General features: G+C 34.3%; 4 protein-coding genes and 1 long non-coding RNA gene across 8 annotated transcripts; 3 read left to right on the forward strand and 2 right to left on the reverse strand.

Annotated features, from left to right (window-relative positions):
- The first annotated feature begins 1500 nt into the window (after positions 1-1500).
- On the forward strand, positions 1501-2990 carry LOC125368629. Of its 2 annotated transcripts, none has more exons than XM_048369749.1 (3): positions 1501-2091; positions 2195-2361; positions 2443-2936. In XM_048369749.1, exons 1-3 carry the CDS (start codon positions 2016-2018, stop codon positions 2521-2523), a joined length of 324 nt encoding a protein of 107 aa, XP_048225706.1. In that variant the 5' UTR covers positions 1501-2015; the 3' UTR covers positions 2524-2936. The 2 variants fall into 2 exon arrangements, with proteins under 2 accessions (XP_048225706.1, XP_048225707.1); XM_048369750.1 differs by having other exon boundaries at positions 1503-2091; positions 2626-2990.
- An 803-nt stretch (positions 2991-3793) lies between these two features.
- Positions 3794-5659, forward strand: LOC8285687. Its single transcript, XM_048369751.1, is given in 5 exon segments — positions 3794-4492; positions 4615-4675; positions 4678-4938; positions 4941-5130; positions 5169-5659. Coding segments are annotated over 5 exon segments (1170 nt in total). The 5' UTR covers positions 3794-4018; the 3' UTR covers positions 5353-5659.
- A 290-nt stretch (positions 5660-5949) lies between these two features.
- Positions 5950-9904, reverse strand: LOC8285688 (trihelix transcription factor ASR3). The gene is made up of 3 exons (XM_002512619.4): positions 8351-9904; positions 7957-7998; positions 5950-6612 (listed from the first exon to the last, which is right to left on the reverse strand). Exons 1-3 carry the CDS (start codon positions 9057-9059, stop codon positions 6320-6322), a joined length of 1044 nt encoding a protein of 347 aa, XP_002512665.1. The 5' UTR covers positions 9060-9904; the 3' UTR covers positions 5950-6319.
- LOC125368630 lies at positions 8894-12200 on the forward strand. The gene is made up of 2 exons (XR_007214299.1): positions 8894-9030; positions 9980-12200. It is a non-coding gene; the product is annotated as an uncharacterized LOC125368630 (long non-coding RNA).
- A 1501-nt stretch (positions 12201-13701) lies between these two features.
- Positions 13702-20617, reverse strand: LOC8285689. 3 transcript variants are annotated; one of them, XM_015715174.3, is made up of 9 exons: positions 20351-20615; positions 18239-19764; positions 17451-17500; positions 17278-17363; positions 15800-15959; positions 15174-15279; positions 14907-15104; positions 14318-14548; positions 13702-14110 (listed from the first exon to the last, which is right to left on the reverse strand). In XM_015715174.3, the coding sequence occupies exons 2-9, from the start codon at positions 19739-19741 to the stop codon at positions 13997-13999; spliced, it is 2448 nt and encodes an 815-aa protein (XP_015570660.1). In that variant the 5' UTR covers positions 19742-19764; positions 20351-20615; the 3' UTR covers positions 13702-13996. The 3 variants fall into 3 exon arrangements, 2 of the variants coding, with proteins under 2 accessions (XP_015570660.1, XP_015570661.1); XM_015715175.3 differs by having other exon boundaries at positions 14907-15089; positions 20351-20614; XR_007214298.1 differs by lacking the exon at positions 13702-14110 and having other exon boundaries at positions 14408-14548; positions 14780-15104; positions 20351-20617.
- Between the last annotated feature and the right edge of the window lie 1870 nt (positions 20618-22487).

Genomic DNA, 22487 nt, shown 5'->3' on the forward strand with positions numbered 1-22487 from the left:
TATCATTTGCTATCAAATTTCTATATTATAAATATGGTTTGAAGTAATGGTGATAAAACTTGTAGTCTATAACAAAGTTTGTTTTTAAATATATATTGATTTCATAATTTGTATGAGAAAATAATGAAGGAAGAGAAGAGAAGAAGTGAATTAGAATTTGATCAAAGATAATGATGTGGGCCAATTGGTAGGGTTGATGAAAAGCGAAAAGGAGAGACTGTGATGAGATGAAAGAAAAGAAAAAGAAAAAGAAAACATCTGATGGCCTATGCGGTTTACTTTTTGACCGCTTGTGTTTCTTTTTCTTCAATTCCATGTTGGTTCAAGAGCCTCCGCCTTTCCAAAGGATAATGTGGACATATATAGAGTCGATACAATAGTTGTGCCTTATGTAAGCTATTTCCAAACTTACATATATAATCACCCCTCATACTGTTTCTATTTCTGATAAAACGAAAGTAGAAAAGAAATCATATGGTTGATAAGGAGGCACCAGGAAAAGGAACACATGTGAGGTGCCAACCAACACCTAAATATATAGACTCGGAAGGCAAATTGAAGTGCACATTAATTTTATCTAAACCATTGTTCGGGAGCAACATAGCGGGAGGGTTGAAGAGGGAGAGGGAGTACATAAATATTTCAATAACAGATCAAGACAAAAATATCAGCATCCCGCCATAAGATTTAATTTAACTATCCGAACATTAATATTAAAAAATTTAAAATACATTTTTTAAAAAATTATTTATTAGCTAATATTTTATTTCTTATAATTAGAGTCACTGTTTAATTAGAAATATAACTAATTAATTAATAAAATCACACAAAAACTTGAATTTCATATGTCAAATTAAAGATTTCATATGCTAAAATAATACATTCAATGTATCAAATATTAAATATACATGTCAAAAAAAAAATTTATATATATAAATCTAATAAAATTTAATTATCTCGAATTAGGTGGCAATGAATAGAAAATAGGATGTTTCTTTATACTTTTTATTTTTAGCATATTTTTTAATTATTTCAATCTTTAAATGGAATTAAAGATTTAATTTGATTTCAAAAACCTAATTTCAAATAAGAGAGAAGTCTTTTAAATTCTCTGACAGTCGAAAGATTCGAATTCAAGTGCATAACATAAAACAAACTTTTTTTTTAGAAAAAAAAAAACATGGTTTTTCTTTTCCCTTTTAAATCTTTTAATTGTTTCATCCATTTTCTCTCCTTCCCTTTCTTCCCTTGCTACATTGTTTTCCCAAACAGAAGGGTTAAAGTAGGGGAAAGAGAAATCATAAATAGGGAAAAGAAGAGAACAAAGGCCCGACAGACAAGGACACCTCACTTGAAGTAAGGATCTAAAGTAAACAATTGTCTTGCTTTCCCTCGTATCATACAGTTGTTATGCTTTTAAACTAGTCTTGTAAACTCCCCCCACTTATTTGAGAAAATGTTTTTGTCCTTTTTTTGAGTGTATGTTCTGCGATGATGATGATAAAATAAAATAAAAGCAATACAAAGACGAATTGGTCGAGATAGAGCCAATGCATCAAAGTTTATAATGGACAAAGCCCAGAGAAAAAGCCCAACATTAAATAGGAAAAATATCCCAAACTCTAAAGAGGAAATTACACCCCATACATTCTTTTTCAAAAAAATCATAAAACTATCTCCAGTTTGAATTCCTCGCATTTTTACTCTTTCTCTTTATATTTTTACGCTTTTTTGAGAGGAGCCAATTTCCAAACTTTTTAATCTTCTTCACCGGTCAATCAGTGTTGTCAAGGGCTGTAGCTTTCCAGATCTAGGTTTTAGGGGGCGGGAAATGATTTTAGCCTCAAATCGGCCGAAAATTGTCAGCAAGCAAGCTATCCATGAGTGGGAGTGGGAGGCGGCGACTTCTTGTTTTTTTTTTTGCTTCGTCGATATTGGATTGTTTCCGGTAAAGGTTGACGGCGGAGAAGAGCTCGTGACGTCGTGATGACCCTATGGCAAAAGTTCCACTTTGAATGGTGGTCAGAAAAAGAAGAAGGGAAGGGAAAGTAATGAGGAAAGGTGAAGTTGGCTTTCTTTCTCTACAGATAGGTACCACTTTTTCTTCTTCTAGTTTTGAGGCAACACATCCCATTCTTAAATTAGTTTCTTATATTGTTAAAAGCAAAATGTTTGTTCTCTTTGTCTTGAATAGGCGTGGATGCTGCTATAAAACTATATATGGAAGAGAGAATGGGTTCAATTAAAATCATGAATTTGGTGGAACTTTTTCTTATGGTGGTGTACTTGACGTGTTGCTCTTGCGATGATGGTGTCGTGGTGTCTCAAATGGATATGGATGTGAGCCGACACTGTCATCGGGTATTGACACTTGGCTCTATTAAATCTTTTTTACTTGTGAGTGTTAATAGATATTAATTCTGTGTGAATTTATTTATTTAGGTACAAATCAAATTCAAGCACGACAAGAACATAGCATTTTATGATTATGATTTGAAAATAGAGCTTAAGTTATTTGTTTAGTATTTTCCAAGATTGGCTTCTATGCCTATTTTTAGGGGTTAGCAACTACTTTGGGTTTATAATATCTTTTCTTGTGATTATGGTCTGATGGTGCTTTTGCAGTGATGGTGGCGTTGTGTTTGTAAGTGTTTTTAACAGTGGTGGTTTGGTTATAGTGTTAGCAATGATGGTGGAGGTAGTTGTGGGTATAATCGGTGGTGTAGTAGGAGAATTGATAAGTAGATTCATAGATAAGTCTTTTTTTTTAATGAAGTTTCAGTACGTGAATGGTGGTTGTGGGGCGACGGTGGTGGCACAGGCGACGGTGGTAAGGGGTTGAGATGGTGGATAATTAAATTTTTACTCATTTTGTTATTTTAGAATAAAGAATTATCTTCAAATAATATTATAATAATTGTAAGATTGTAAGGTCATTTGGTGGGTAGTCCATATCAGTGGGACTTAACAGAAGTTAGACCTTCTTTTAACATAAGGGTTTCAATAATCTAATTTTAAAAGAAAAAGTTCCTAATGAGAACAAAAAACATCAGGTGTCCATGATCCACGGGGTATAATTGAAGGTTTAATTTGTGTCTTATTTTTTAAAAATAACACACGCATATATATATTAAAATAATAACTAATTAAATTGCTTATAGATTAAAATATTTATTAATATTGAATTAAATTTTGAGAAATATTTAATTTTCAATAGTAAATAAAAAAAATTAAGATATTACATATTTACTTTGAATGTTGTTTTGTTGATGTTAAAAGAGATATGATTGGTATGGTTGATATTTAGTTGATGTTTAATTGATTTTACATTTATGAAAAATTGTCTTTAGTCATTTTTCTTGAATCGTTGTTTTTTTTTTTGGGCATCAATTTTTTTTTCTTTTATTTCTATCATGTAAGTTTTTTTTATGTAAAAGAAAAAAATAATTATTTTGAATTTTTAAAAAAATCTGTTAGATTTTGTTCTATGTAAAAAGGTCCATTTTTTAAAATTTTATATAAAGTAAATTACTATGGTTTAAGATTTTTAAATTTTTAGGCTAAATTATTTTAGTTGATGTTTTGTTGATTTTCAGATTTATGAAAGTTGATCTTTAATTTCTATATTTGAATTGTTATTTTTTTGTGGAATAAGTTCTAAATATTAAAAATAAAATTTTGAAAATTGTATTTATGTTAAAAAATATTAGAGATTGAGTTTCAATTTTACATTAACAATTTTTATTCTCTTTAAGAAGAAATTTCCATCTTAAAGTTGAAAGAAAAAAAAATTCTATAATGACTTGGATAAAGTGGACATAATTCTATTAATATAGATTTTGGTATAATTGATTTTTAATATATTTGAATTGGAGCGTATTTTGATGAATATATTTAAAAAATATATTTATATTTTAAGCACTCAATTTACGTAAAAATTGCAATTATTGTTATAAAAATAGACATTTATCTAAATAACTCAACCCTAAAAGGCAGCGACTTTCGCATGGTTTAAAACATGCTAAACATCAAACGAATCCAAATCCAAAGCCAAAAGAGAGCGAAATCAAACAAACAAATCCATAAAAATTCAGGAATGGCATCCCCAGAAGAGGAAGGAGCAACGGACGACAGTTTTAGAGCCCGAGTAGAGAAGATATTCGGATTTTTAACTTCTTCGTCTTCTTCTTCTTCTTCTCATTCGCAGCACCAGCCGACGTCGTCTCTTCAATCAACTCTCTGGTCTCTCACCGACGATGAGGTCGAGAGAAGACAGTGGAGAAGATACACGGATAACTCTGACAGGGACGAAATTCCGTGTTCTTCGTCCTTCCATGACCTTAAAATGTATCGAATAAGGAATGTTCGATGAGACCTGAATGACGATCTCGATGAGTCCAATACGGTGCATAGAGGAGGAGTGAGCTTGGATGATGCTAATGCATGGAACATCCGATCATCAATTGGCTTGGACCGTACTCTCGATGATGAGGTTTTACTCTTTTTCTTTTTCTCTTTATTTCGTTCCTTTTTTTTTTTTTCATTTAATTGTTTGTTTGTTTGGATTATTAGGAATGGTAGGACTAAGTGTTCTCAATAGGAATGGCGTGACAGGAAGAGGAGGATGAAGATGATAAAGTGGCTTTAGGAAGAGAAAATGCTGGCGAGCGTCTCCACACTCTTAATTGAACCTTCATAATGTGCTTACCAAAAACCGACGTGCTAATCATGTGGCAGCCAAAATTAGGCTGCAGGACGATGATGTTGAAGCCCAAAACTTAATTTCTAAACAGCTTTTTGGTAAACCGTGTCAGGAAAGTGGCACTCAGTTGAGATCTATTTTGAAAAGGAAAGACGCCAATTTAGAATCCAAGACAAGTAAGCGTGTTAGGTTTGATCCTAGATGTACAATTCTGTTCAAGGAAGAAGCACCTGGAAAGTTCAAGATGATGATCATATCTATAATGGCAATCTAAATCATTTGAGGAATTATTCTCAGTATACCTATTATAATTCCTCCAGTGAAGTTGAAGAGGAATCCAATACCCAAGTTAGATATAGAAATTCAACACGATCTGGTTCAGATGCTTCAGCTTACCTGGCAGCGACTTTAATCCAAAGGAATGAAGTGCACTTAAAGCAGTATTACTTGAAGCAGTAATGGATAGCAAGAAGGCGATGCAAGACGAAGAAGCAGAAGAAGAAAATGATGATAATCAGTCCTTGCGTCACAGTGGCTTGCCTGTTGGCATTGCAGCTGGGGAATCAAATGCTGGTGTCGTGGAGGAAGATGAACCAGAAGCAAATGCCGTCATCACTAGTGTTGGCTCCCAAAAAGTTGGAGGCAGTTAACCAACAAAGTCAAGTGATCCTTGATCTCTCTCTCTGACTCTGACGTTTCAGCAATTCTAAACGTTCCATTTCTCTATTATAAGCCAGTTGATTTGATTTTTCATTATTTCGAAAAATGGGTTATAGGTATAAGAATGTCTTCGGTCCCTTTTATGGCTCTTTCCTTGCTGCTGGTTATGAGTTATGACTTGGCGCAAACAGATGCACTTCTTGGGCTTTGGTTGTCTTCAGTTTCTATTTGGATTTTAATAATGGTGAACATATTCAGACTTGTGCTTTCCGGAAATGGAGGTTGTGATTTGCAGAAGTTGTGTAGCGTCATTACCTAAAGCATGTACAGAGCAGTTTGCTATCGGTTTTAATTGGTATTTACCAAATGGGCAGCCCAGATAATATTGACAGTTGTTGACAGAAGCATACTGATGCTAAGAAACCTAACGCGGCACGTTCACTATAAATCCGAAATGGACTTGCAGACGGAGCACAAGAAATTCCAGTGTTTCTGCAATGCGTCAAATTTAGCCTCCGTGACAAGATGCTTTTATTTAATTTCCACATCAAACATGCATGTCTATGCAAAAACAAATTCAAGAAGTATTAATCCAAAGACAAGTATATAATCGATGACCTGTACAAATCTCCCGATCATGAATGGGGAATTAACATCCATATAAACTCTCGAGTAAATTAAAGAAGCAGAAATGTGGTATGTACCCTACAATCTATAACTTTATTCTGTATGTGTGAATCCTATAGCCGCACTAGGCCGCTAAAGTGGCGAAAGGTAAAAGAAAGTATTTAGAGAAGGGGATGAAACAAAGAGGAAAAAAGAAAAGAATTTGAAAGCCATATTGAATGTGGTCCTAGAAAAATCTTCAAAGTTAATTCACCAATACTTCGACCTCAACTACCTTCTATGGGACTAGCAAAGAAGCTTCACTATGTACAATCTTCAGATTGCCTTTTGCTACAATTTATCAGCAATTTTTCCAAGGGCATCTGCAAGCTTATTAAGAACAGCAACCAAGCTATTTGCTTGGTCCTTCCGTTGCTCCCTGTCCAATTGAAAATTGGTGTTCTGAGCTTCAAGTTGAGCCGTCAGCATCTCACCATTCCTTTCCAAGACACCAATTAACTGATTCTGTAGAGTTGTTGTTTCTTCATCCCCATCAGTTGTCCCGAACCGTTTTCGTTTCCTACTCTCATGCAAACCAGAACCCATCTCAGGATTTGACGGTGGCTGTTTCTCATTTGTTGCACCTGCAAAGTACAGCAAAAAATTAACCCGTTCTTATGTTGGTAATAAGAAAGTGGAAGTTAAGTAGTAACAGTAAGTTTATTCAACATGTGTTCACCATTTCACTTTTTCAGGACGGAGATGCTGCAAGATCTCAAAGATAGGGTGGACGCAAGCACAGATCAATTCTTCGTGCAATGCTATATGATGCAAGTAAAAAGAAGTTGGAATCAAGTTCTCAGTTCTCATGCAATTCTAATCCACGTACATACGTTCTAAATTTGGGCTTTACTTGAACAACTCCAAGAAACATTTTCTTTTGAGTTCCAAACTCAACAAACAAGCGAAAGAAGTCCCCTATCTCTGTAGGTTTTTATAGTAAAGAACTGTTCTCTTACCAGTCAAGTGGTAAGATAGGATGCTATTTAATTTTTTTTTAAAAAGGCTTCAGGAAAATGCAGTGTTCAAATGTTTAACGTACTGAGTTTTCAATAGTAGGGCAAGAAAAGGAAGAAATAGGTCATTAAGAACCTAAAGATTTTGAGAAACCTACTTATGTGTTCTGATATACTAAAACAGCTAGTATCCAGAGAACATAGTCCTGTATCCAATACTTAGCCAACTTCAAATTATGAATGGTCTAATAGAAAGCAAATAGGAAAAACAGATCTAGTTTGAGTCTGCTGCTTTTACAAGCCCTTCAAGTAACCATGTGTTGACTTTTACCGCTCGAATATCAAGCACTTAAAAATCAAGACCTCTGTATGTTTAAAACCGTGGTGACATAATTGCTATCTAGGAAGTCAATTGTGCGTATTGGTTAATTGGAGTTGCAAATATCAAGTTTGACACACAGACAAGAATCAGACTAATATACAAAAGCAAGAAATTGTGATGGCCCCATGATGTTTTATCTTTTCCTCCTTTCCTTTTCACAATTTGTTTTGGCTCATAGAGGGGTCAAATGGTGAGAGCTGGTTGGCAAAGTAAGCCATTTAAAAGAAGATGAAGACACCACATGAACAGAGGACCAAAACGGTCGACTCAAAATTCCCAAACGCAGTTAATGATCACAGTCACAAACCAGTGGTGACACTTGAACTAAGTAAATAGGTCAATAAATTTTCTATTCGCAACATTCACTTGTGTGCTTTAGCTTTCCATTGCGGTATGATTCATTATAGATTCACTTGCCAAATCACTTGGCCCAAAAATGAAGCTTAGGTATTCTGGACATTCTTACATGAAATATGAACTATTAAGCAAATAGCAGTTAATCCCAATCATAGTCAAAAGAAAAACAATTTGAAGGAGTTAAATTTAAAGAATAATCACAATCAAACTTGACCAATTACAATAGCACTAACCTTGACTTTGATCTGTTCGTACAGCAGGTTGATACTGCTTCTCTGTAAATTGACAAAGGAAAAGATGAGCAAGAATCTTACAATGATAATATCTCCTTAATCCAATTAAGCACAAGTTGATTATTTTAATAATATGGAGATTAAAAAAATAAAAGAGCAAACGGAATAATCATAGAGAGCCAGCTCACTCAATTCAGATAAGAGTCTATCATTAATTTTATAGCATCAAAATAAAAATGACATCCGAAAAAAGAAATATATAATAAGCCTTAAAAGGAATTGAAACCAACCACAATTATTGCGTAAAACCCAACACTGGTATATTCTGCTCCTTTAATTCCCTAAATAAAAACAAAAAACCTCCCCATAGTCATTAATTTATTACTTCAATTACCTGAAATTGGTACAGGAGCAGCAATCCCCCCCGTTGCTGCCGCCTTTATTGGAGGAGCCTCCTTAACCGCCTCCTTTTCCGGGCTCCCACCAGCATCCTCCTGCTCAAAATCGGAAAATAGTCCATCTTCAGCCGCCGCAGTCCTCCCGCTGTCAAAAACCGCCTCCGAGTCCTCCGTGGCCGGAGCTAATGCCAAAGCGAGGCCTGGCGTCGCTGGTGCAGCAGAAACACCGCCAGCTCCATCCAGAATATCGAAAACTTCCCTATCAAAAAAACCCGGCAACTTTCTCTCTCTTCTCAAATCATTCCTCATGACCCAAAACGACTCCGTTTCTTCGCGTATGTGGTTTTCCCATTCTTTTATCTTCTTATAATCACCTGCTAAATTGCTCCATCTCTTCCTACACTGAACAGGTCCTCTGTTCACTCCATGTCTTTTACAGTAGGATGAAACCGATGCCCATTTCGGTTCTACCTGACCCGACCCGAAGGCCATACCCGCCGTCCGTCCTCTTCTAACCCGATTCTCAGCCACTTTTTTGCCTTGGATGAGTACGAGAATTTCTTGTCTAGTCCAGCGAGGGAGTCTGGGGGTTTTGCTGCCGTCATCTGCGCCGTCGATAGAGGCAGGCCGGGTGTTGTCAACGCCGTTAGTGGTATCGCCGTCAACGGTATTCGAGGTTAAGTTAAATTGCTGCTGTAAAGCCATAATTAAAAGAAAATGAAAATGGATTAATTTTGAAAAACAAAAAAAAAAAAACAAAAAAAAGGGCACGTGACTGAAGAAAACGGTTTTAAGGGAAGTAACGGCGTTTAGAGGGAAAGCCCCGTTACGCCGTTTATGAGAGAGGGCTATAACATATCCTTTCCCGTAAGATTAGAATTTAGAGGTGTTATTAGATAAGAGAAAAAAAAGAGGGAATTTGAGATTATAGAGAAAGGGCAAAGAGAAAGAGAAAGAGAAAGAGAAAGAGGAGGAGGAGGAGAGGAAGTGGATTTTTACTGCTTTTACTTTATACTATTGCTATTTGAATTTGACTAAACCCCCTTTAATCAATAATTAATTAGGGTCATATCTTCAAATATTTTATTTATAATTTAATTAATTTGATTGATTGGGATTTTGATTTGGTTCTTGGATGAGCTAATAAGGTAGGGTTGTTTCCTTGTTTTGGAGTCATTAAAATCATTGAAAGGGCATCCTTTTCTTTCAATTTTATTATAAGTTTAATTATGGTTATGGAATTAACTATCTTTTTTTTTATTTATTTATTTACCAAATAAAGTGTGAATCTATTTGGGATTATTATTGAATATTATAAATTATTTTATGGGAGTGTTGGAATAGCTATTCAGAAAAAAGAAAAAGTTTTTTATTTTTATTTTATATTTTTATTAAATAAAGAAAAAAGAAGAAATAGTTGTTCAAAAATCTTAAAAGCACTTCTAGAAATGTGATTCCAGACAAAGGCTTATTAGTACTCTATATAGGAATATGTTTATTTCTTCTTCTCTTAGCATTAAGCATGTATCCTTTTCCATCGTCTTTTTAAAATATTTGATCAATTATTTTGTATTTTATCTAATGAGGAACAACGTATTTATGGATTGATAATCTTTTCATTAAAGGTGGAGACAGAGGACTGAAATTCGTGATAAGGGCAGCCTACCCTACCACCACTAACGAGGTTTTGTCCACCTTTGTCTCTTTTTTCTTCACCATTACTCTAATTATCTCACTTAATCATTCGGCCTAATCTTCACTTAATGGCTAATGCTTGAGCCTGGCCCCCTCCATTAAAGCCACTTTTTTCTTTGATTGTTTATAATTTGGACAAAAATTTAGATGTGGGGGGTACCATTTTCCCAGTGAGAGTTAAAAGTAACGCCAAACTCTATACCATACTCATAATCTACCCTAAAGTCTTTTTAAATCATAATAAATAAAAAGAAGAAGAAAGATAAATAAAATATAATATTTGATTAATTAATACAAGGAAGCTTACAAAGATGGGTTTGGATGCACATGTCTCATGAGGGGCTGCTATTAGGGGGTTAGTGAGGGGTCACATTCTCCCTGTGATAGTGGGGACCAGGTCCTTGGCGTTGCCCCATTCCCCATTCCCCATTCCTAGTCTTTGCTCTTCTTCTTCTTCTTCGTTTACATTTAAATTGTGGGTTAGGTTGCCTGTTGCTGCTAGCTATGCCCTTTATTACTGGGTTTTCCCAACAGTATCCTTTGGGTAATTAGAGGGGTCTTTTTTTTTTTTTTTTTTTTCTGAAAAAGAAGGGGTTAATTTTGGAAAAGGGCATCGTATTCCCTAATAATATACGACCTTATTATGACATAAGAGGGTTACAGAAGCAAATTATTATGGTAATCTTTGATTAGATCATAGGACCACCATGAATAAGAAGAATCTCAAAGGATATATCTATATCATTAGGGGTGGTTTATGTAGGAGCAGCATGCTGTGGGACCAGCACGCCCCTAATTAATCACCAAAATTATCTCCTAATTATGGCGTTTGCTACTAGAAGCAATTAAGGAGTTAGTGATGTCTCCCACGCCCATTAAAATTGAATGTTCTGTAATCTTAATCACAACTAGTGTAAACTTGTGGACTGGATTGATTGGTCTATTCGGTGTAATCTGTTCTTATTGTTGTTAGGGCCATCTTCCAAAGCAATTACCACCGCTTGTTTCTTCTAAGTTCCACAGTCTATGGAAGATTTGCCAAATGATTCTTCTTCTTATTATAAAAAAATAATTCATATGTAACAGTTACTAATAGTAAATACAGTGTCTCTGAAGCTATGGATCCAGCCTTTTAAGAAACAAGATCCTCTTTAATTAAAACAAGTAATTATTATTTAAATATTAATTTGATATTATGTTTCTTATAAGAGAGAAAGAGATCTTAACACTCAAGACTTTGATATTCATATTAAAGGACCTAATTTCACATATGAAAAGTGGGTGGGGTATTGACTTTGTGAAAAAATGACCATATCTATCTCTTGAATTCCAATAACTTGTAGCATCAAACAGCCAATCACAAACGTATGAAATGATATTTTCTCTCTCTCAATTTGGATTAAGGCATAATTAATCCAAATGAAATACCAAATATTCCAATGTGCAAAGCTGTTTCGCCAAGTATGATATTTCTATGATTTTGTTGTAAGGGGCAAGTATGACATTTGGCTCTTTGTGTTTGGTAAATGAGATTGCATATTTTTCCTCAACTTTGATCCCCACCTCCATAAAGAAAAAAGAATTAGAAGTAAAAAAGCAAACATAAACTAATTAATATTCACTTTATATAGAAGAGTGGAATTTGGTCCAAACTGTCCTAATTGAAAACAAAAAAAATAAAATTTGCTCATAAGAAAAAACATGAAAAAGTTGCAGTTTATGTGGTCACTAAAATAAAGACTGATAAAGAGATATCCACCACATTGTATTCTCTCCTAAAGATGCCTTTTTGATAGCCATCATAAGCAATTGAAAAATACCACCAGAAAGATCAAACTTTTTCACTTGCAAATTTCAAAGTAGAGAGCTAGCTAAGGAGCCATATATGATATATGGTTCGAAGTATAGGCCAGGTGGTGAGGAAAGGGTTCAGTCAGGTATACGAAAAGGCAGCCAGTTGTAAGCACCTGTCGAGTGTGGTCCTTATGAAGTGATTCACTGGAGGCCGATCAGCTCTAGCTATTACAAGGATGCAGTTGGTCAATGCTTTCAGCATGAAAGCGTCTTGCCTTTCTTTTAATTACTAGATTCTCACGTGTAACAATCATTTGCAGACTATATATATATATATATATGGTTTTGATTTTATTATATTGATCTTCCAATGTTTGTACCAACACTACTGCACTTAAAAAAAGACATTTAATTTGGGGTACGTAGGGCGTATACTTCAGTGATACATAGGCATCAATTTCACTTTTTCTTTACTAAACTAATGGATTTCAAACGTTAACCCTTCACCTATAATTTAAATTTTAATGCACTGCAAGATTTTCTTTCCTTTTTTTTTTTTTCTTTTTTTTTTTTTTTTGCATTTTGAATAGTTTAATGAGTAGCTAATCATTTGCCACGCCCTAATAAATTCCATAGGCTGGCCAATTCCTACAATCAAAATTACTAATCCACCCTTTGGCCTTAAAATCTTTTATGAACAAATGAATTGCTGCCTATTTATTTCCTTTCCTTTTCTCAAAGACCAATATATGCACCAACTTTTAGTCTTTTATTTCATAACTCAAAAGCAAGGTAGCGTATTTCTGAGGTGGCCTTGCCTATGAGATAACACCTAATCCAAGTAGGAGAAGGATGATTGCAAGCTAACTATGTGCAACAGTCTAAAGAATTAATTAGATTCTGTGGCCTCCTTGATTCTGCATGTACAGCTTGTTTGGATTTATTCAAGGAAACAATGATCAGGAAGCAAAAATCACATGACAGCGCCAGCTTTGGTGGACATAATCCCATCAAAGGGACATAATCCTCCTCTATCCCATCAAGCACATCCAGCAAAGCTGCCTAAACAACATTATTCTGTTGTGAAGAGGTTTGAAGGTGTTGTTTGTTATGGATGATAGTAATATCAATGCACAAGTTTTTGCATTGAAAAAGAGCCTCAGCCCTCAAGGGCACCCCTTGGGAATCATCAAGGGCAGAGATACAATAGTGGGGACCCTTTTCCATTTAGTGTTGCTGGCTACGAATATGATAATCGTGTGAACGAAGTCATACTACGGTTTGATAACAGGGATATAATGATATAAAACTCTTTTAAAAAAAGTGAGAAAAGAAACGAGTTATCAAAGGATTATGCTACCCAATTCCTTGGGATTTCCTTTTCCTAGCGCATAATCCTGCTTTTACTTTTCTTTAATCATCCACTTAATTTTCTTCTCTGTGAACTATAGGACCCAAGTGGCAGACAAAGACTCGTATGCCTTGCAGAACTAATTCAAGTGATTCATTTATTTTAACCCACTAAAAGGATCTTCCTTAACCTCTTGGCATCTTCTGTAGAGGAATCTTAAATCTTGATTCTATGCGCTTCACATTTAGAATCTATACACTAATAACATAAAGATGAAGTAAGTTACCGTTATGTGATTCAGCAGCATATTTACCGATCCCTATTATAACCAACATGGTAATAAGAAGACTATATTTAGGAACAGCCTTCCAAGTCTGGTTGAGAAAAATATTTCTAAGGAACCATTCGAGTTTCCATGAAATCATATCATTCATAACTTTCCAAGAAATCCAATAAAGAAAAAAAGAAAAAAGAAACTGGCATTCACCAAGCAGTTAATTAATGAGATTGTCGGGAAAATCAAGTAAATTAGGTCCAAGGAATCAGATCATTGCATGACATGATGTTATTCTAAAAAATGAATGGCCCCAAGAAAAACTACAGGAGGCACATGTACAATACAAATAGAGGGAAAAACGGAGGAAACAGGCCCATGAACTAAATTTGCATGAGACGTTTACAGTTCACTTTTTAAAGAGGCACGGCCCTACCAACTAGCTTAAATAAACACTAGTTTCAACAACAATAACAACAACAACAACAAAGAATATAACCTAAATCTAGAATAGAAATCTTTGCCTGCCTAGTACAAGCGTCCCCGGCATTCACTTGTACCACAGTAGCATGGTGATTTTTTAATCTTCCCATCAGGACCAATAACACTATCGAGTGCATAACCATAGTCATATGCAAGTTCCTGTTTACAAAATAGGAAAGTATCTTATTATTCTAAATTGCTGTTGACATGTTATTTTAAATTCAAGATCCAAGATACAGCCCTAGCAAAAGGCCCATTCTCATAGTTTAAAGATTAGTCAATCACTGTCAGAAACACATTAGAAACGAGAAGCCTAAAAACCAATTTAATCCAAAGTGAAAGGAGGAATACACGAGTCGAAATTACCTGCATAGGAGGTATATCATCTGCAGCAAATAGCACAATCCTGGCAAACCTAATATCATGGTGGGAGCTCAAAACACACTGGACAAATAGGTTAGGGTCACAGCTGTGATTAATAAATCTGGTAACATTACTACAAGAAGCTCCATCTATGCAAAATTCCGTCTCACTTTGTGCTTCATCCATTTTCTCCACCAGATAACGTGCATGTTTGGACACATCACCTTGTCGCCTCTGCAAGAAAAAATGAATCAAACATAACATGGCAAAAGAATTCAAATAAATGAAATAAAAAGAAAGTCTAAAACATGAGCTAGAAGAAAGCAAGCCAGAGTATATGCATGCATAGTCCCAATAAGAGTTTGCTCCAAGTATGATACCATCAGCTAACTACAGCTAAAATTTAATGTCATCAATGTTTTCCATATTCATGGTCGAAATACCATTAATCCAAGTAATTCGCACCTAATATTCAAGACTCAGCATATGAAGCAATGGCAACAGAAAAATATTCTAATTTCACGGTCCCTTATTAAACCGCTAGAAGCAACAGAGGAAATGCCACTTTCTTGAATGGTTGTGGTAGAAGTACCTCTCTTCCCCCAATCCCATGCATTGTATGCCAGCAATCAATCTCAAATATGAAGTCATTCTCGGAGACATTATCCAAGTCTGCACATTGCCTAAGAACTCCAATGTATTCACATACAAAAGCACCTGAAGGAATAAAGTCCCAAGACCTAACAGCCCATCCTTTGTTTCGTGTACGGTACACCTGTTCAATGAAAAGCTTCCTGGAAAATGTTAAAGCAACTTAATATTGACAGGAATTTACTTCTTGATTTTATAGCTAGAATACCTCAAGCCGATATTTTATTCCCTGTTGAGATATACGGTTGATGCAATTTGGCCCACATCCACATCCTGGACCACATTCAAATACTACATCCTTTGGTTCGATCAATCTGAAAAAAAAAATCCAAAAATAAGTAATTGGATAAGATGAGTAAGATGTGGTTAATCTTTGAAAATAATACTATATCACAGAATTGAGGCCTGAGAAAGGAGCCAAAACAGTGAAGACTTACAAAGTCTTGCAGAATCAGTGAACATATGAATAAAAATATCTCCCCGACCATTTATTAGCAAGAGGAACAAAAAACACTAAAGGCATCGCCTATCAACAAATTCATTATACAATTAATCTCTCAACATTACGACTAGAAGTATTTAGACGCCCCTTTTAGTCCTCAGAAATTGCCAATAAAAACTAACATGCTGCATAAAACTATACTCTGTCAGAGTAATCAAACTACAATTGATCAATAATTGGAAATCAATTGCAATGGTAAAATGGACAACAGACACTTAGCAAATTAATGGTGCATCGCGATACTTGATGTTGAGCAAACATTGGTATTGGTACATACTATTCCCAAAAAGCAGGTAAACAACATTATTGCCAGACCCATATACAAATCTCACCTGCCACCATCTTTGCGCACATATGGAAAGTCAGAACCATTGAGTCGAGCGCAGGAGCAAGTCATTGGATTGGTACAGTTTCCTTTGCAATTGCATCCAGAAGGACTTGGCGGAACAATTACATTTCTGGCAACTTGAATGGACTTGGTATATTTAAACCCTGAAATTTGAGTTTTAGCAAGAGTTGTGACCATAAATAGGTATATTTCCCAAATCAATGAGCCCAGGCAATATATTATAAATACCTAAAAGCATAGGAGAACTACAAAAGAAATAAAGAAAGAAAAACATAATATTCCTTTCCCTACCAAAATCACATTAAGGAACAGAAAACTTCCAACAGAGCAACATCAAAGTCTGCAGCAAATAAAAAATGTTTTGAGATGTATAAAACCAAAATTGCTTTTACAGGGGACTAGACATGCTATGGGAAGAAGTGCATCCATTTCGCAAATCCAAACACGTGTATTCTACTAGGAATATACAAAAGTATCTTCAGTGTGCAGAAACATGAAAGTCATTTGTGCCAATGCCATTGGTATATTATACACATTGCAAAAATTTCAAGAATCCCAAACATAAGAAAGCACCTGAAAGAATTGCAACTAACTAATCTCTGAAGTATATCATATTCCTTTGCCACTACTAAGTGATAAGTTGCCATTAGAAAGTTTCCAAACTATTTTCAAGTGTAGTGAATTTATGGTTCAGATGTTAATTAATCAATTACTTAGAATTCAGAATGTTCTGTCATTGGTAAAAAGAAACCACCATGCTATATCAAACCAAAGGTAGACATTAACTGGGAGGTAAATGGTATCAAATTATTTTATCCAAATTGGTTTTCCTGAGCATATAAGGTCCGTCGAATTTGTTTTCTTTTTCTTTTATTTGGAGCAATGACCCTATTTGTAATGCCATTGTAAAAGAGAGAAGGCTTCATGCTTGGACAAAAATAAATCTCAGGACATTAATTAATATTCTTAAATCCGCCTTAATAATATATGAGGACCTAGTACTTTAACAAAGAACCTCTAGTAAATTTCAAAAACAAGAAGTCACCATGCTTTCATATCCTTGTGAATTGTCAGATTTGATGTTGATCCACTTGGTATTGAACCAAAATCTAACAGTTTGGTTGGTAAGATGGAAGTGAAGAGAAAGGAAACAAAGAAAGGAAATTGTTTTAATTTCCGTGATTGGGTGTTTAATGGAACCAAACAACTTAATATGTGTAACTACAGCCTCTACAAAAAATTAACTTTATCAATGAAAATTTACAGCTTCTACAAGTGCTGCAGTAAAATATTCTTCCACATGCAGAATATATTAGTAAGAAATTCAAATTACTACAATGCTAATAAACAAAAATGCACTTGAAATGAACATTGCATACACAAGTAAAGCTTTTCAGAAACAGTATAACTACAAAAATTCCCCTCTAACCTCTAATAAAGCATAAGTCATATATTACTTGCCTGTAGGTGCAAGAGGAGGATCAATCAAATTGGTAACTGGAATAGGTATATCTTCTTCGCCATTAGATATGTCCTCACACACCAAGCTTAGAAAATAATACACCTCAATCAGTTTCCGCGAGATGTGCAACGCATATGAAAGATAGAATGTTATTCATTTATAGATTTCATACCCCACTAATCTAGAAGAATCTTTAGGTGGTCTTTTCCATTCAAAACAATCCTGAAACAAAAGCAACAAACAATCTGACATATATAAAATGACAACCAAGCTGAAGAAAAGAAAAATAGCACTCAAACAACAGATATAACTGCATATGAACACATGTACGAAATGAATGCAAATATTTACAGCAGAGTTTATCACTGCATTAAGCTACTTTTCAGATTAAGCAAGCAAGGATTCATAGGGTAAGGTAAACTCACTAAGATATAGCTTTATGCCCAGCGAAAGAAAAGTATTAGCTCTTGCGTAATTTTAACATCTATATCATTGAACACTGAACGAACTGATAAATTCAACAAAATCATGCTTTGGAAGTTGATCGTTAATTCCATCATATAGTTTACAAAACAACTAAGGGAAAGGATGGGAGTGAAGGAGGCTAGGATTAGCAACCTTTTGATCATGAACCTCTGCCCTAGCATCTATCCTCCGCTTCCAACACATTAATTGATTAGCTATTAAATGGTACTCAATTCAACTAAACTTATAAAATTTGGAAATTACCAGGATCCCTTTCTCCAGTTTATTCTATTAAAGCATCTTGCATTTTAGGTGACGCCTATCAATGAGGAATACTGACTTAAATTTCAAATTACTTAAATAACCAAATAAAGAACTTGTAAGACATCAGTTCCAAAGTAATACGAGCACTCATTTCTGTTCATTTCACAGAAAGATCCTTCAGAATGCAATCCTTTGAAGAAAGTATGGATAGTTCTTAATAAGATTCCTCACCATCTGTTTTTCTCTTTCACCAGCCCTCTGACATATATCATCAGCTACAGACCTCTTACAGCCCATTGATTTCAAATAAGCACCACTTCTTAAATCCTTTATTTCTGTATTTTCCAACTTAACAGGTCCGGAATCAGAATTCAGCCAGGTATCAGCATCCACGTCGCATATGTCTTTCCTAGCTACATTTAGCAGGCATTTTTGCATCACCCAATCAATCTTAGTTTTTTTCTTTGTCATATCATCTTTAGGAGAATTTAATTTCCTCTTCCAATCACTGTTGCTGCAGACATAATCTTTAGCAGCATTTGACTGTCTATTGTGAGTACTGCCATAATATGGTCTTTTGTCCTTGGGTACATTTTTAAGTCTTGGACTAACTCTTCGCCCTAAAAGAAGTCCTTGAGACTCTTTGTTCTGAAATTGTTGCGCAACAGTCTTTCTCATGGTAACATCAAGTACTTCATTATCAGTTTCTTGCTTGCTAGCACTCTTTGTGTAATTATCGCTACTTTTGTACATTAACATCAAGGGCGAAAAGGCCATCAGGCCCACCACTGTCTCTCTTACCCTTTCACCAAACCTTTGATGCATGCTATCAGCTAGACAACTTTTACACCTTCTTAATTCCAAATAAGCTCCATCTTCTAAATCCATAGCTGATGTATCATGTTCAATACATGAAAAACCAAGAACCAAATCACTTTTGGCACCTCCATCTTCTGTGCCTTCTATAGCCATATGGAAACATTCTTGCATTGGCAGGTTGAGTTTAGTTATTTGTTCAGTAGCATCATCATTAGGTGAACATGGGACCCTCATTCGGTCATCATGTTTATTTTTTACATCACAGAGGTTATATTTAGTAGCATCTATCTGCCTCCTTTGATCACTACTGGAATATAATATTTTCTGTAACGGTCTTTTAAGTTGTGGGCTAACAGTTTGCTGCAAAAGAGATCTATCTGACTTCATTTTAGGAACTTTTTGCACGACTTTCTCTGTCAAAGCAACACCGCCTTTAGTTCCCTTGCAGGAATTATTATTATTAGGGGAATACAATCGCCGCTTCCATTCATTACCTTCAGTTATTTTTTTATGAATGTCACCTTTAGGAGCATATAGCTGCCGCCTCTGACCACTGCCATAATACGGCCTTCTGTCTGCAGATATATGTTTAAGTCTTGGGCTAGATCTTCGCTCCAGAAGAAATCCCTCTGACCTTACATTTGGAGCATGTTGATAAAGGTTATTTCTAGCAGTAATGTTTTCAGAAGAATGTAAGCTTCTTCTCTGGCCACTGCCATAATATGGTCTTTTGTCCTTGGATATGTTTTTAAGTCTTGGGCTAACTCTTCTTTCCAAAAAAAATCCTTTAGGCCTTATCTTTTGAACTTGTTGCACAATTTTCTCATTCACAGTAGAATTAAGTCCATCGTTTTGATTTTCTTGCTCTGTAGAATTTTTGGCATAATTATTGCTTCCAGAATACTCACTACCCATCAGTTGATTCCAATATAAAATTTCTGCATGAAGAAAATATTAACAATCAATATATTCCTATAATCTGGATTGAATCTATAAGAACAATTTCCATTATGCAACTAATCCAAATTCCAAATAAAGAAGAAACTCAAATTGGCCTTTCAGAATAAATTTGTATCTCATATCACATCAATTTTATTTCAAAAAGCAATAAATTGAAGCTCTTAACAATAATAATTATAAAACAAACAATAGCTTCAAGATTCAGGAATATGAAAAATGAAGATAAAAGAGATACATGATTTCACGAACCCAAGAAAAAACATACATTAAGGTACAATGCGAAGACGTCTAAATATAAACTCATTTGACTTCTATCAAGTATACAAATAGCATTAAGAAAAAAGAACCAAATCGGTTTCTGCAATATAAACAGTCATTATATCGATTCTATAAAGAAGCACAGCATTCAGTTCTAGAATAATGTGAAGTATTTAGCATGCCATACTGCGAATTAAAATAATGTATTAGATTCATTAACGGAAGAATCTAAAAATTTCAAGTGATTGAAATCAAAACTGTCTCATAATAGAACGCAAAATCAGAATCGGAGTAAAGAAAACTGACCATTAGATTAAAGAGAGTGTTGCATGAAAAGCGATGGCCAAGAGAGAATATTGCAATCTAGGGTTTTTAATAAAGTATAATAGCAATTTAAAAATGGCAGCGACACGGCGGGAAGATTAGGAAAGAAGACCACAGTGCTCAGTAAACTCTTGGCACGTACTTCTCGTTTTTCAGCTACGTCATTGTTACGAGAAAACTTTCACTGCGTCGTGTGTACCCCTGACGCCCCACTTTTTATTTTTATTTTTGCTCTTTGCTTTGTTTCCATTTTCACCTTTGGTTAGCTTATTATTAACACATGCTTGCCAATATGGACCTCTTCACGGGCTCCGAACTAATACAGCATAGGCCCCGAAAAGTAAATAAGTCCAAAGCCCAGTCATTGGACAAAACTTTATTTTATTAATATTTATTCTTGTTGCTCAAAATTAAAGATATTTTTAAAAAAATTATTCTAAAATTAACAGCAAAAAAAAAACTATCTTTAATGTTTATTTTAGTATTATTTGCTTACTTTCTCTTATAATAATAGTCTTGAAAACATACTTTCTTGTTTTTGAAATATAAAATATATACTTTCTTATAATAACATGATTCATTTAAATAAATTTTTACACCAAAAAAAAAAAAAAAAAGGTAACTTAGAATTAACTCTTTTGGTCTGTCTTTGCAATTTTATGCATATGTATTTTCTGTTTTTAAGCATAAAATTATAGAGAAAGAAATAAAGTAATAATTTTATTTTTAAGTAAATTAAATATCTGCCTAATGAAGCTGAATATGGGGGCATTAACTCAAAATATACGGTGCAAAACAGGAATATTGATCCGCAAAACGTTGACGAACGGGTCTCCTGAACTGTGCAGTGGTCCACATTAAAAAAGAAAATGGCGTTAAAATTTTATTAAAAAAAAAAAAAAAAGAAGAAGAAAAACAGCAGCATCGAGATGTGAGTTAAAATACAAAAATAATAAAGCACGTGAAAGTAAAAACGTAGGGGAGAATCTGAGTCATAGGCAATAGGAACAATTTACTTAAATCTATCATTGCACTCTTTCTTTCTAATCTAATCTGCCAATCATTCTCTCTCTTTTATTTTAATCTCTTTCCTCTCAGCCGACAGTTTTTGTGTTCCTTCTGCTTCGAACACCACACTGCCTATTTTTATATATTATTTGCTCAAACCAGAGTGGCCTTAATATGGGAAGCATTCCATCTGTGGCAGAGACTCAATGATGCTGGAACCCAGATTTAACACCGTGTTATCTATAATTTCAAAAACTATCTTTTCCTATCACTGTCCAATACTCAGATTTTAACATTTTTCATGTTTCAAATTTATTGTTTATGATATTTCGTGCAATTCATTCTTGATCGTTTAGAAATTAATTTGGACATAATATCCATAGGATACTTTTCAATTCTAATGTTGCTATAAATATTTTAAATAAAATTGAATATATTTTATAAACATTAATCAGTCTTAAATATCTAGTATAATATTATGTATTAGAACTGTTAATATTCAAATAGTAGAGCCCTAAAAATCCAATGAAACTCAAATCTCATATAAAATATCTATGAAATATCACTGTTCATGGATTGATAATCCTTGAATATGCATATGTGGATTGAAAAATGATTATTTTATTTTTAAAAATTACATTTGCATTATTTATTATAATGATATTTCATGTTACTCACATAAAGATATATAATTTTTTATTTAATATTTGCGAGGATAAATGAACGGACCATATGGTGAGATTTTTCTAAAGAATATGCAAACATGCTAGTGGTGAAAAAATTATTTATTTAATTCTGACCACAAAGAATAAATATTTCTTTTGTAATATGTATTAAATGTGTTCAACCAAATTTCTTTCTGTCCATTGATTAAAAAAATAAATTCTTTCTGTCTTTTTCTCGTGTGGTAAATAGAAAAGAAAAAATTGACCCCACAACGCGACAAATAAATAAATCATTTTCCTTTTCCTTTTATTCGTCCACGTAACATCCAGCATTAACAGTGGATAAAATCAGGTACGCGATCTCTTCATGAGATCTTCCAGTGCAAACGCAGGCTTGACTCGCTGTTGACCAAAGTACAGATTCAATCTGGAAGTCTCTTTTTCCT

Source organism: Ricinus communis, chromosome 10 (genome assembly GCF_019578655.1).
Source record: "Ricinus communis isolate WT05 ecotype wild-type chromosome 10, ASM1957865v1, whole genome shotgun sequence".
NCBI lineage: Eukaryota > Viridiplantae > Streptophyta > Magnoliopsida > Malpighiales > Euphorbiaceae > Ricinus > Ricinus communis.

What these genes read in the sequence shown, in the direction of transcription:
- LOC125368629 (XM_048369749.1), top strand. Translation starts at nt 2,016, where the DNA reads ATGGTGGTCAGAAAAAGAAGAAGGGAAGGGAAAGTAATGAGGAAAGGT. An exon ending in CTTTCTTTCTCTACAGATAG is followed by an intron (nt 2,092 to 2,194) that starts GTACCACTTTTT and finishes TGTCTTGAATAG; the next exon opens with GCGTGGATGCTGCTATAAAA. An exon ending in TGAGCCGACACTGTCATCGG is followed by an intron (nt 2,362 to 2,442) that starts GTATTGACACTT and finishes TTATTTATTTAG; the next exon opens with GTACAAATCAAATTCAAGCA.
- LOC8285689 (XM_015715174.3), bottom strand. Translation starts at nt 19,741, where the DNA reads ATGGGTAGTGAGTATTCTGGAAGCAATAATTATGCCAAAAATTCTACA. An exon ending in GATTCTTCTAGATTAGTGGG is followed by an intron (nt 17,364 to 17,450) that starts GTATGAAATCTA and finishes TTATTTTCTAAG; the next exon opens with CTTGGTGTGTGAGGACATAT. An exon ending in GTGCGCAAAGATGGTGGCAG is followed by an intron (nt 15,280 to 15,799) that starts GTGAGATTTGTA and finishes TTTTTTTTTCAG; the next exon opens with ATTGATCGAACCAAAGGATG.
- LOC8285688 (XM_002512619.4), bottom strand. Translation starts at nt 9,059, where the DNA reads ATGGCTTTACAGCAGCAATTTAACTTAACCTCGAATACCGTTGACGGC. An exon ending in TGCTCCTGTACCAATTTCAG is followed by an intron (nt 7,999 to 8,350) that starts GTAATTGAAGTA and finishes GTCAATTTACAG; the next exon opens with AGAAGCAGTATCAACCTGCT. An exon ending in ACGAACAGATCAAAGTCAAG is followed by an intron (nt 6,613 to 7,956) that starts GTTAGTGCTATT and finishes TGTACTTTGCAG; the next exon opens with GTGCAACAAATGAGAAACAG.